Source organism: Oculina patagonica, chromosome 10, assembly GCF_052425735.1.
Source record: "Oculina patagonica isolate OP01 chromosome 10, crgOcupat, whole genome shotgun sequence".
Taxonomy (NCBI): Eukaryota; Metazoa; Cnidaria; class Anthozoa; order Scleractinia; family Oculinidae; genus Oculina; species Oculina patagonica.
This window is the reverse complement of record NC_135767.1, coordinates 22,680,302-22,694,405: the sequence shown is the minus strand read 5'-3', so window position 1 is coordinate 22,694,405 and position 14,104 is coordinate 22,680,302. Positions and strand designations below refer to the sequence as shown.

General features: G+C 40.2%; 1 protein-coding gene across 1 annotated transcript; it reads right to left on the bottom strand.

Moving 5' to 3' along the window:
* Nucleotides 1-569: 569 nt before the first annotated feature.
* Nucleotides 570-13,818, bottom strand: LOC144628879 (VWFA and cache domain-containing protein 1-like). The gene is made up of 15 exons (XM_078486989.1): nt 13,649-13,818; nt 10,764-11,351; nt 10,410-10,560; nt 10,003-10,304; nt 9,076-9,208; nt 8,271-8,544; nt 7,723-7,919; nt 7,528-7,608; nt 7,009-7,330; nt 4,780-4,968; nt 3,951-4,294; nt 3,491-3,638; nt 3,075-3,328; nt 2,177-2,322; nt 570-1,759 (listed from the first exon to the last, which is right to left on the bottom strand). The coding sequence occupies exons 1-15, from the start codon at nt 13,814-13,816 to the stop codon at nt 911-913; spliced, it is 4,146 nt and encodes a 1,381-aa protein (XP_078343115.1). The 5' UTR covers nt 13,817-13,818; the 3' UTR covers nt 570-910.
* Between the last annotated feature and the right edge of the window lie 286 nt (nt 13,819-14,104).

The following is a 14,104-nucleotide window of genomic DNA, read 5'->3' as shown; positions in this document are numbered from 1 at the left end:
TTGATTGGCTGCTCCTTTTGTCCAACCAATCAAATGATGAGTCCCCAGAGCCACTTGTTTCTCGTGCACAGGCTCAACCGGCTAAAAGATACAAGCATCTTTGGGGACAAGAATTACACAAGTCACGAGACCAATTCTTCATCTTTTTCAGCTGTTTATTTATCGTAACAAAGTATGGTTTATTTCAACCTTTTGCCGCGGTTTTGTGATATTATTCGAAGCAATGACAACAATAAATAGATATTTCATACTCTGAGCTTTGTTTGTCTGCCTTGAGAAAAAGCAGAGTCGTAAAATGAAACGCAAATTTTGAGCACCAGTACCAGCTGGCAGCCTAGAGAAGATTATTTGACAAAGCTTTTGACCTTATTAATATAGCCAAAGCCCAAAAGTTAAAAAATCATCTTACAGTTGTGTCTTTTCTTAATATTTAACATATTTCACAGAAAACAGGTGTAGATTCTAACAGGATAAATGATGAAGGATACCGGAGATTATCAAAGCGTTCGTATCATTCGGAATAAAGCGAATAAAGGTAATACACGTCCAAATGAATAGGATGCTATTTTACTGTAGGTTTCTAGCACTATTTTTATTTTTCCTTCAGCTAATTAATCAGCGACGACGTTCTCGCCATTTGTCCACATTCGACAATACCATTGAGGAGGCAGCTGAGCTTAAGCCTTCGACGTTAGCGCGTAAAATTATTTAGCGATGGCTTAATTCTTAGCAACATGTTGATTGGCATAAATTCGTCGGTGTTTCCAGGTACCAACTCGAGGACAAAGGAACATAACGACCTGCTATTACCGCTGGGTAACACCCAAAGCTGGGTTCTGACAAGCTTCCTTGGTGCCAGCCGCATTGTACGGGAATGATCTTTCAGGCAATTGGTGTCCAACGGCGCGCACTATAGAATGCATTCTACATAGCCGAAAGCATCGAGGACGACAGAATCACGACTATCGCTATGTGAAAGAACCGGCCTGTTAGAGTCACACTGCTCTGTTGCTTTATCACTTGGTGGCATCACGCTTGTATCACACGAACCCCTTGGATCAGGAAGTGGTGAAGGTAAATTGCTATATTGGTGCTCTCCTTTCCCAGAAGCAGCTGGCATGGAAGACTCCTCAGACAGCCTGTTTGAATCAGAAGCAGGCGTCCCTGGCTTGTCTTCCGATTTCCTTATTTCTGCAGAGATAGATGGTGGTGGTGGTGGAGGCTTGCGTTTCTTTTTAGGAACATCAGGTGGTTGAATGTCAGTAGAGGGCATGTTAAAAACAGCATCGATTGGCGGAGTGTTACCATCAGCAGCTGATATTCTTCTGTTCGGAGACACGAGTAGTGGCTGTGGATGTCCACTAGACTCTCTCCTTGCCCTGTACTCCACAATTTCCTCAGGATATGACTTCGGGAGGCTCATTGGTCGAGGAATGACCGGTGCGGTTACAGTAGACTGTTTCCTTGCAGGAGGGAGAGCTGGAGGTTGATCGCTCTGAGACCGGACTCTGATTTCATCATAAGGGGATGGCCACTGAACAGAAGCTACTGAAGTTTGACGGGGACGCCGTAATTCGTCAGGGACTTCATAATTGCCATCAGACCTGGCAGGCTCGGGTTCAGGTGGAGTTGCTACAGGGAGGGGTGCTGGTGGACGTGTAGAGGGATCTGCGTTTTCAAGATCGAAGATCTCTCGCGTGGAAGCACTCGTGTTCTTTTTAATGGGAGGTCTGCTTCTGTTACGGTGATGTTTTATTACCTATGGAAGCAATATAGAGAGACATTAAGAGGCTGTATTTTTAATAACCGCCCACTCGAATTCGCGTCAAAAAATATTTTTGCTTGAAATACTGACAACTGAAAGAACATTCCTAATTTGATTCAAAATGTTTTTCTTGCCGCGTTAGGGGCCAATGAGTATTTTGCCCCTTCGACCCCGCCGCATCGTCTGAAAAATTAGAAAAATAGGCATTTTTTCGAGCCGCTGGTTAAAGGCTCCACCCAGTAAGTAAATAACTCGCCGCACCCCTCAACAAACACGGAAACGCTGAACATCCCCCCCCCCCCCATTCAACGAATCACTGAGATAATTGGATACATGCAATCATATAGCTATTTTGTTCCTAGGACTGGTGTTAGAGATCACCACTCAAAGTAATAACTTTTTTACGCTTACCAAGAACGCGATTATCACTATGACAGCCACAGCAGCTGTACATCCAACAGCAATTCCTACAATAGTGCCAGTCGACAGACTATTGCCTTCGTCATCTGTGAAAAGTACAGACCGATCGGATGTATCTGGGCATTTTTCCTGTTCAACTGTAGACAAATAAAATACACAATCAGATAGGACTGACATGAATAGTAATTGAATTTGGTTATTGCGTGATCTGTAATGATTTCAGTTTTGGCCAGTGCATAAAGTGACTTGTCACAAATTAAAATACAGTAGAAATCTGATATTCCGACGAAGAAAAATTGTTCATTACGAAGGGGAATTGTTCTATCAAAGTTATTCCCCATGTGACTTAGCCGCGCTGAAAAATCTCGTCATACCAAAGTCTCAGTTATAAAGAAATTCTCTATATCGGGGGCTGCATTAATGTTTAATTTTTAAATTAGCAAAAATTCGAAGGTGCAAGAGGCCCCGGATCTAGAACACAAGACAAACGGAGGGGGATGAACCATTCTTCCTCAAATCAAGTAAAAAAAGACGTCTAAGGTTAATTTAAGGGGAGGCGCGGTGGCCTAATGGATCGAGCGTTACCGGTCCGAGTTCGAGCCCCGGCCGGGGTCACTTGCGTTGTGTTCTTGGGCAAGACCCTTTACTCTCATAGTTCCTCTTTCCAGCCAGTTGTATAAATGGGTACCGGCGACATAATGCGACATAATGCTAGTCCATCGCAGGGGCCCTGCGATGGACTAGCATCCCATTCAGGGTGGGGGGAGTAGAAATATTCCTAGCCGCTTAATGCTACGGAAACCGGGATAAGCTTTGGCAGTGTGGGCCGCATGGCTCGTGTCTTCCCTTTATATAAGGTTAATTTAACCTGTTAAACATAAGGTTATACCTTCTCTTCCTCTGAAGCACACTTCAGAACTAGCACAATATGGTTCCTTTAATGGTACATCATCCTTGTTGTTCTTGCACCAATAGCAGCCAGCGATGCCTTCGCACGTTTGCGAACTGTTCCTCTCGCTGCAGTGAGGATCAAAACATTTCTCTAATCCTGACAATGGATCATTGCATTTCCTTTTAGGGACGGGAGAAAGGTTTTCGCTGGGCGGTTTTACCTTAGGAGCTGAGGGTGGGCAAATAGGAAGACTGAAAATAATGCAAAGCAAAATAAGGGCTTAGTAACATATTTGACTTGGCACCTTTGTACCAGTTAACTACACGTGACTACCTCGACTGTCTTGTGATGTGCAAATTCGTTTTAAAGTATGAAATCGGTTTTAAGTCTCACATAAAAATAAAGAAACCAACCTGCTGTTGGGGAACTGACTGCGACAATAATGGAAATCCAAGCGGGAGGTGCAGGGGCATTGACACATCAAGCCTGTATAAGGACATTTGTTACCTGAAGAACACGGACAGGCCTCTGCGGAGCAGAAGAGTTCTCTGACAGTAACTCCTGCAAATCCATAAATAAAAAAATAAGTAAATAAATATGTGTTTATAGTGGTCATTCACTTAGCTTCATATCTCAACGAGATAGCTAGTTTACAGGCATGCCACTGAAACAGAGGAAGCAAATAATTTATAAATGAACATAACAAGGTATCCATAATAACAACTGAGTATTACCAAAGTAAATGAATGACCGGCCGGCCGACTGACTGACTGACTGACTGACTGACTGACTGACTGACTGACTGACTGACTGACTGACTGACTGACTGACTGACTGAGAATCCATCTGAAAACTAAAAAGCAATTTACATACCTATATATGCATTGGTTCCTATTATTTGCGCCAGCTGGTATTTCGTACATCTTGCACCACTCCTGAGAGTGTCCACCCCGCCGGGTGGTAAGTGGACTTCGTAAAAGCTTTGCTTCTGTATCTCCTCCAGATCACGACATTCATTTTTCATCAAGTACCCTTTCCCGATGAGGTCTTCTGCCATAAACTTGTCCTTCTCCGTGATGTGCACGTATTCTACGTCCGATGCTACCGCTGAAGGAAGTAAAAAATCCTCGTGCATGATGAGAAAGCCAGCACTGTCCATCACAAAACAGGAAAAGGTTTTTGTCTCTTTGCACTTTGGGTATACCTTGGTGAGTAACCTGTGTAGAATGAATGAAAATTGAATGAATATTTTGGCGGTCTATATGACGTTATCGTTAAAGGAACTAAACACTGGGATTTCGCAGAAGTTTGGTTTAAACTGTTCTTAAATTAGTGCTATGCAACTTACCCCATTAAAACCATCGTCTTTGTACATATAAAGGAAGATGTAACCTTGTTTTGCGGATATAAATCAAGCTACGGCTATTAATATCGATTGAAAACGCGCGGAAATAATTTGAAAAGTAAAGCCTTATGTTTTCAAGTTGCAATCCATTTCCATCCTGGCCATCCGCGGCCAAAGACGTTCGTTAACAGTTTCAGTGCTCTAACTAGCAATTTTTAATTTAAATAGACTATTATTTTTTGGGGGGGGTTTTCCTGCGACAAAAATATAAATGTATAACTTTTGGCTGTTCAAAAATCCGGCGAAACCCGTGAAAAGCCCCTTTAAGTTATGACAACTGATTGCTCAAATGCACACCTGTAGAAATAAGTCAGTGGAAAGTCAGCCCCCATAACACCAAGCACTTCATCGTTTGTGTGGTGGATATGACTTGGTTCTCCACGGAATAACGCGCGGCCAGCGGTAATTACTACTCCAGCCCCTCCCAAATCCAAATATGGAGTTGTAAGAGTAAGTAATCCTGTATGGGCTAATGCTGTATAATACCTAAAAAATAGAAAAATTACACTTTTTATGGGGAAAGATATATAAAAATACAGAAATATACTGAAGAGGATAATGGCAGTGAAACAGATATTGGATAATCAATATTCTGACTGTTATCCTTTAAGTGTCCTCTATAACAATTATTAACTCACTTTGGCGTTCATGTGATAGCCTACCAGGCTTTCTATTGCTGGAACTAATTGTTGTCCTTCCAAAAATCTTCTCATACTAGCACATAATGTTTCTAGAGGCCTTTTCAAAATGACTGTTTTAAATATTTTTTTTCTGCATCCTTTTTTAGTCACATAACCAGCCCAGTTTACTGAAAAACTGTACCTCACGAAAAATGATTTACCAATAGACCATTTGCATTATGACGTAAAAGCGCAAAGAATTCTGGTAGTTGTAGTTAGGTTCGCGGGAAAAAACCATTTCTGGCTTGTGATTGGCTAAGGGCAGTCAAGCGGGAAGGTGGACATCTATGACATTTATTTAGAGCTGAGCTGCTGAAGTTTACGCTCTTGTCGCTTCGAAACTTGCTTATACATTTATATTTCAGTTACCTGTCAAAAATATAGAAAACAGGATGATAGCTTTGGAATGAAAATTGACTGACAAATGTTGTTCGTGTTCAAGTAAGTTAAATATGTAGTAGAGTTCGCGGTAAATTTTGAATTGTCATCAAGCCCGCTTGCCCAAGAAAATCGTGTTGGAGATAAAGAAAATTACCGTCACCGAAGAAGACGTCCCTGTGGCTTCATTTAGAAGGCAAAAAGCAAGCTCTCAATATAAACCAAGTCCGTTAATGATAAAAGTTTTGCAAGATATCGTTTATTTGCCTTGTTGCGTTTTGTGGTGAAGTTTCAACGAGTGTTTCAAATTCCTCCAGTGGAGTCTCAGTCGCGCGGTTGTTTATCACTGATTTATTTAAGTTCCTAAAACTTTTGCTTGCAAGGTGATATGTATGTAAATATATTTTTATTTTCGAATAATTTACGAAGACACAATATTTTACCCTTTTTAAACAAGGGGGAGTAGATGATGTCTACACTCATTAAAATCTTTGAGGCTCATCGTTCAAGTCTCGCAAGTAATCGCTCATCAACAAAATTATATTTGCTCACACAGCCCTCGCTCGTACTGAAACCACAACTCCTAATCGACGAGTTGCCAGTACACAAAAACAAGAAAGCTTCTTTGTTAAAGAAAATTGCAATTACAGTTCTAATTTGACGAAAAAAGAAACACAATTTTAAGATAAATAAACAAATAATCTGTATTCACCTGCACAGGGGTTTTGATTGATCAGCTTGGAAATTAAATCCTCTATCATTGACCCTTCATGATTCATCGATGAAGCTCGATTGAACGAGGAAAATTATTTGACTCGTTTCTCTGTCTCACTGTAAAAATAAATAAAACTGACCGTCCCTCCGAGCAATGATGATATACGGTAAATTTTCCAAGCTTTTTAGTCAAGAATTAATTCACCTACGATCGATGGAAGCGATCGTTTGTTGAACGTCTGAGAATAGATTATGAACAAAGTCAATGGCTTGACTTGATTTCACACAAATTTAGTCATATCCTAGACATGTCCTTTCAAGCAATCTGTTTCCAGTGCGCGAATTTTTTGAAGCTGTGATTTTAGGCTGAAATTATTTACGAAGAGAAGTTGTCGGCCGCGAGAAATGAAATTCTACCAAGTCAACTCCGCCACACAACGTACATACTTACATAAACTTACTTGAACACGAACAACATTTGTCAGTCAAGTTTCAATCCAAAGCTATCATCCTGTTTTCTATATTTTTGACAGGTAACTGAAATACAATTGTATAAGCAAGTTTTGAAGCGACAAGATCGTAAATTTTAGCAGCTCAGCTTCAAATAAATGTCATAGATGTCCACCTTCCTGCTTGACTGCGCTTAGCCAATCACAAGCCAGAAATGGTTTTTTCCCGCGAACCTAACTACAACTACCAGAATTCTTTGCGCTTTTACGTCATAATGCAAATGGTCTATTGTGCTATTCCTTACCAGGGTCTTTGTCTCGGGTCGAAACTTTTGGTTTCCACACCACCTGGAGTTGACCTGAATACTCCGTTCGATGTGCCAATGTATCTCCAGACCACATATTGCGTGAGCTCTGTTTTGTCACGCAACCACAGGTCTTCCAATTTCCATGTCGCGATCACTGTGTCCCGGATGTCATCTTTTAAACCAGGATTTTGTACTGCAGTTCCCGACTTGTCTTTCATGTAAGCAGTTAGTAGATCCACACAGCCTTTTGTCTCATCTTTGCCGATATAGTTATATGGGTCTTTATAGGCTCCCGGAGCAAACTTTACAACAGTGGTATCTATTAAGTAAAATGAAAATTTGACGATTAGCGACTTGGGAGCAAATTAGTAGGAAAACATTATTCTGACGACACGATGTAGAGGCACGAGTGTTTTCCTGGGATACTTAAGGGAATATCTAAGGCGTTTGAAGCATGGTTTTTGTAAGGCATTTGCTATCCACTGTGTTGATTGGTTATATTGGAAGTGTCCTTACCTTTAACAGCATATACTCCAAAATGAGAACATGGTTTTCTGGGAGGATTAAGGTCGATTCGGTGATAGTTAAACTTGTAGCCTGTAAATCAGCAACAATAAAATCCCATCAGAGATGTCGATGAAACGTAAAGTAACAAGAGAATTCCAAAATTTTCTAGATCTTCTGAGACTGGTGTAATCTTCTAAAACTTACCACTTGGAATTGGTAACGAGGTTAGTTGATCATGAACGTGAGAAACTGGCACCACTACACCAACTGAGAAGTCAAGATTCACAAGTGGTCTCCAAGAGTATGTGGAGTTAACCTCTTTCATCGTTACACCTTCTTTTTCTTTCCCGCCTCGCGGCAAAAAACGCTTTGCAACGAACGTTTTGGAACCGGTTTGCCCCCTAGAAAAAGAATCAAAACGACCAAAAATTAACTGATAAAGATGAAATGTCCATTTGTCACGAGGGTGGGACAATAAACAATCTGAATCCCCGATGGGAATCGATCCCATGGCCTCCTAGATACCGGCTTGGCGGCGAAATAATTAGCTGTTGTCAATTTTCAGGGTTGCACAAGGCACGGTGTACGAGGAAATAGTCTTGTCCATTTCAAAACACAGCTTAACGATCTCGAACAGTGATCGAATCTGGGAGCTTTGATAGAAAATGCAACATCATCAAAACCCATTTTAGGATAATAATGTTTGCCATACAGAAGTGCGTCTGTAAGAGTACCTCCCGAAACATACATACTTTGTTATCGAGTCAAAGACCTCGTTGAACGCTGTCTCTTCTTCCAAGCTCCGTATGTCCAGAAAAATAGGATCCCCGTACGCATCGGTTGGGGCTGGTAGGAGCGGGTGGATTAGGGTCCTTCCAGAGTTACTGACCATAAAAGCATAAGTACTCTGGCCTTGATTAAAGAATGTTATGTCGGACAATAAGTCGTCTATGTTGATGTCAGTGCCTGCTACGCCAATAAACTTTCCATCATGAAAACAAGGAAGTGTGATCGACATTAGAAGCCCTGAAAAGATAAAGTGTGGTAATTAACTTCTGCAGTTCAACTAAATAGTTGGGATAGGAACCTTAAAAACTCCATGGAGGAAATAGGTAAAAAACAAACGATACTAACGGATAGTGGCCCGTTTTCATTATTCTTTTCGGTTTCATTTTAAACGATCGTTGATTAAGTTGGGAAAACTTATGTCAAAGTAACGTTCTTGAATTTCCGTCAGGCATTTGCCATCTTAAATAAAGAGGCACCTACTGTAGTCCCTAGGAAGCACACTTATAGACAATCCCTTGGCAACTTTCCTTTTCGAGCAATCTGATTCCCAAGTAGGTTGATCCATATTACGTAATAGCGCTGCGAAAAGTCAGTTATCTTCCTTATTAGCAGCTAAGTTGTAAGAGACCAAATGGAAAACTCAACCGTCAAGGTTTACGTACTTTGACTGTCCACAACCTTCCAATGTTCTCAACGCGGTCAACGATTATAAAATAAAGAGGTTTTCAACAGTATATAACACAGTGGGAAGATACACGTATCCCATACCTGTTCCAAACGCATCGAGATACGGCACAGAGACAACAGGGCTGTCTTGCTCTCCCAGTGCAAAGAAATTATAATACGTAGCCATTTTACTTCTTAGGTTTTTTACGTCTTCGACAAAGATGTATTTTCCAGGCTAAGGAGAAAAAAGAAGCGATGATGATAATAATAATAATAATAATAATAATAATAATAATAATAATAATAATAATAATAATAATAATTGATATTTAAACAGGGTAACCCTTTAAGTCGCAGGGCTGGTATCAAAGGGGGCCCGGTATTATGATTTAATCAACTTGAGATAGTAGTAAAGGTATGTTAATTATGATTTAGTTGGAAGAGTAAATGAGATTCATTAATAAGGTTGATCGATTAGTTTAAGAGTTGAGCAGTATTTTTTCTCCCTCGTGGGCCAAACAGTCCACGCAGGCGAAAAAAAAAACTACACGTGAGTCGATTACCATTTCATGATATTCAGAGCGACTGTACTTGAGATATGTAATTTTCAAAGCTTATTAATAATCCTCAAAGATCTCATGACTATTTTGTTCGTCTCATGTCAACAATTATTAACCACGAACACATAGGGTGGTCTGCCTGTGGGGTTACCAATGATGGATTGGACCATTTAAAAAATGCGGTCAGTGAAAGCGCGTCCCACAATCGTTCCATGTCATCCAAGATTTTTGATTATTAACCCTCGGACGTACGGGGGGGGGGGGTGGATGCCACCCCTCCCCCCTCTTAAAAATCTTTTGCTGCGCCTTAATAGGACGAAAACTCTGGGGAGGGGTTCCATCCATCCCCCCCATTGTACGATCGTGGGGGTATGAGTTTGCTTCTACGTCCGAGGGTTAACAAGAAGTGATCTACGATTTCATTAAATTGAGCTAGTAAAAAAATTCACCGATCGTATGTTAGTACTACCGTGATGTCTCCAACAGAGGTATTTGCTGGTACTCCATACTTTGCTGTGTCTTGTTTAGCAATGTCTTCCAGAATTTCTTTATTTTCTTTACCAAATCCATACGTTAGAATGATGACAGTGTTGTTAAGTTCAAAGTTTCTATCTCTGATGGTCTCGAAAATTACTTTATTGTTGGGATCTGAAGGCTCCCCATCAGTCAGAAATAAAATGACTCTTTTTTTGGTCTTCCCCGATTCTCCAGAGATTGAGCCTTTCAGTAGACTGAATGCTTTCTCAAATCCTAATCTGTAATGCGTTTGACCTGTAAGCACACACACAAATAAAAAAATTCCGTCATTTTACCTCAAGACATCCAACTTTCAGCGGCAAACATCCAAGAATGATAAACATAAGCTTTGTTTCTAACCTTGCTGAGCCAGCCCATAATCAATATAACTCTTCATACTTTTGATATTTGTAGGAACTGCAAGAGCTAACCGTTCACTGTAACAATTACTCAGTTTGCCTCCAACGTCGCCTGGAGTTGAGACTTGATCGTTGAAAGACACAATACCAACCTTAAAAAAAAATGTCCAATATAAGTTCCCCTTTTTGCTCGGTTTGAGCGAAGAAACGAAAACCCATTGCAAAACTATTCTAAAACTCAAAAATGAACTGAGGAAATACAATAACTTAATAAATCCAGGGACACATACTAATTGCTATACCTAACAAAGAAGGAAAGTATTAGAGTATTGTAACGTTCCCAAATAGCACTTACCTTGTCTTTTGGGTTCAAGGTATCCAACACTGTTTTTGCAGCCTCTTTAGCGTTGAAGAGTTTATCTCCAGTCATAGATAAACTTGTATCGATAACAAGCACCACGTCTTTAGCTTCCGGGGTGGCAGTTTCCACATAAAACGGTCTGTATCGAGGATCGTATTTGTCACATTCCTCTTTGTCGTCAAACACTGGAAAGTTGGTCATTACACCTTCCTCAGATCCAAAGTACTGCCACTTGATAAATGGATACAGTCTCGAGATGTCTTTCATTTCGTCTAAGACGCCCTCGTCTAAATGGACTGGGTTTGGAGAAACGCTGCCAGAAATCTTCAAGCAGACATTGTTGAGGTCCACTCCAGAGTGAAAGCGTTCATCGTACTTCAGTTTCGATTTGTCGACTTTGCAGCATTGTGTTTTTGGTGCAGCGTTTGCAGACCTTGCATAAGAGGCCTCAACTGCTTTCTTAAGGCGTCTTGCAACCTGAAATCTTGCTTCAAACTTGTTTGCGAGTTTAACTGATAGAGGTAGAGTTATGTCCTCTCCTTTTATTGTCCTTTTCTGGTACTGAAGGCTGTCAAAATAGTTCTGAAAGATAAGGAAAACAGCACTTTTGTTTAAAGATTTACACATGGAATGAGCCACACGCGAAGGTCAGTCATCATTGGCTTACAAACCTTACAGGCTTGCTTGATCCTATTCAGTCCGGGCGTGGGGGGGGGGGGTGGCTTTTGAGGCTCGCGCTGACCTTGAACGCGTTTAACTTTTTGAAGATTCAACCAAACGTTACCAAACTTTGCGAATTTATGTGGGAATAATTTGGTGTGATAGGTTGTTGTGTCAGGAACTTGACATCACCATGCCAACGACGTTTTGACAGGCATGTTTTTCCAAATTTCAAATTTTCGTGTTGCTATTAATGATAAATAATTTTAATGCAATTTTTCATCTTTTGACAGTTTTTAAGCACAGGTTTATCGATTTTGAGTACTTTGCAGTAATTTTGGGTGGTTTTCTTGCGTTTTAGAAAAAATTTTGAAATCAAGATGGCGGATCGAAGATGGCGGCTGTTTTGACATCATGATGTAATTGTCACGTGATGTGACGTCATCATCCCACGCGACGTATCCCAAAGGATAGATGTTTGGATATACTATTTATCCTATAAGTTTTATTGTGATTGCTTAAATATTCTGGAAGTTACAAAGGGAGGGGCTTTCAAAGCATCTCCCCCCGGTCCCAGCAGGGCCAAAAAAGCCATGGCTGAATAGGGTTAAAGGACTGTATCACGGATTTTAGCCAAATTTAAGCATGGGAAATGACCATCAAAACCAAAGAAATATGCAAATAGCCTCAAAAAACAGTGAAGGAACATTTCAATAACACAGCAAACATAAAAGATAGACAGAAGAAGATAGAAACGGATTGATAAATTGGTTTTTGAAATATTGTTTGGCTCAGTTTTCAAACTTTATCTCGTTTGCTTATATCTTTTAATTATAACGCCCAGGAGACACATTTGGTTGCAATGAACCTATGTTTTCGTCATTTAGATCCATAGAAGTAATTTCGTTGCAAACATTCAGTTTCATAGCGAGTGCTATAACGTAATACCGAAAAACTTATCTCCGCCGTGACACAGTCCCTTTAATGGAAACGACAGTTCTTTAATTAATTTCGTAGCGTTGCCCGAAGGTGTCAATAGCTAAACCTTTTTCTTCGGAAAAATTTTATTCACTCTAGTTTACATTACTTCCCCCCCCCCCCTTGGAAGTAATACCAAAGCGTATAGATTATTCAGGGATGAATGGGTTAAAACATTTCCTTTAAAGCTGTGAGCTAGCCTGAGAACTTAACATTTCATTCAAAACATTAGCTTCATCACATTTGTAACAGCTTTGTTTCAAGGTCTTACACTGGATCCAACGCGTGCAAACGCTCAGCTCAAGCTTATTATGGAAAAGCTGATTGCCACTGAATCAAATTGAGAGGTCACGCAGAATTTGCGAGAAAAATCGATTTTGATCATTAAGCAATCTGCGGAAGGAAACGAAAGCAGATGAATGAGAAAGTTGGACATTTGAACGAAAGTTCGGTCATTCAACGTAAGGGAAGGTTTCATGGGATAGGCATGTTGCTCGAATTCTAAGCATTTTGACCGAAAAATTTCGCCACTCAACCACCCCCCCCCCCTCCCCGCTGCGTCGTACGCCTTGTCTGTCATGCACGAATTCACATCCATGCATTTATAATGATATGCAATATAAAAAAATATATATATTATTGTTTTCATATCTTATAAAAATTGAAGGCATCGTGTCTGACTACAGCATCGCAAAAATTTATTCTAAAAAAATAAATTTAGGAAAGGGAGGCTGGTATTGCTAAAGCGGCAGGTTATGAAATAAATAAGCTGAAACGTGCATGGATGTATGAAAGAGGAACTCGTTCGTGACTCGTGACTTCCGTGCGGGCTGACTCATTTAAATTAAGTAAATTCAGAACAAAGAAAACGATAAACTGTTTATATTTTCAAAAGAAAAATGGCTAATTCAAATACGACTGCCTGAAGCCGCTAAATCTATTTCCAATAGTTCATGTTTAAAGTGTAAATTTTAAACTGAGTCAATACATTGGCCAAATGGGGGTACATTTGAATGAGATTGACCCGTACTGTTTATACAACTTATTAAAATTGGAAATCTACTTTTTGACCCAAATGTTTAGAAAAGGAGGTTAAGGTCGCAAGAATGGACAGGCATCCGTAGTCCGGAGGGTAATATTTCCATTTTATGGCTGCATGCCCCTTATGTAACCTTGAAAGATTGACTCGGGCGAAAATAAAGTTAATATCGTGCACTATGACTTTGCGATTTTTTTCGTACCTGCATTTCATCCACGCCAAGCGCATCTCTGGCAAACGTTTGCAGCTCCATTCCTATTCGAGAAGGATTAACGAGGCTTGCATCAACTTGGCTGAAAACGATAACGCAAAAAGAAAGTAAAAGCATGGCGAATGTTTTGTTTTTTCTCGCATCAATCGTTGCTTCCATCATTACGCTTTCGCGCCAACACGGTTCTAACGCCTACGTAGTTGAAAACATGTTTAAATGTCCGATTGGCAGTGAAAATACTGCGTAAAATTACTGTCAATTGATTCCATTATCATTGGTCATTGGAGCGTTCAAATGACGCACAATGTAAACACTGCCTCTTATGCACGGTACGTGAAGCACGTCTTGTCAAGAGAAAATATAGTTCCTCCGAATATCATAAACAACTTTAATTTGATTGTTTTTGTCCATCTGTTTACTTGACAACGGGCGAAATAAAACTCTACA

What these genes read in the sequence shown, in the direction of transcription:
- LOC144628879 (XM_078486989.1), bottom strand. Translation starts at nt 13,816, where the DNA reads ATGGAAGCAACGATTGATGCGAGAAAAAACAAAACATTCGCCATGCTT. An exon ending in CCTTGAACCCAAAAGACAAG is followed by an intron (nt 10,561 to 10,763) that starts GTAAGTGCTATT and finishes TTTTTTTTTAAG; the next exon opens with GTTGGTATTGTGTCTTTCAA. An exon ending in AGTCAGTTCCCCAACAGCAG is followed by an intron (nt 3,329 to 3,490) that starts GTTGGTTTCTTT and finishes CATTATTTTCAG; the next exon opens with TCTTCCTATTTGCCCACCCT.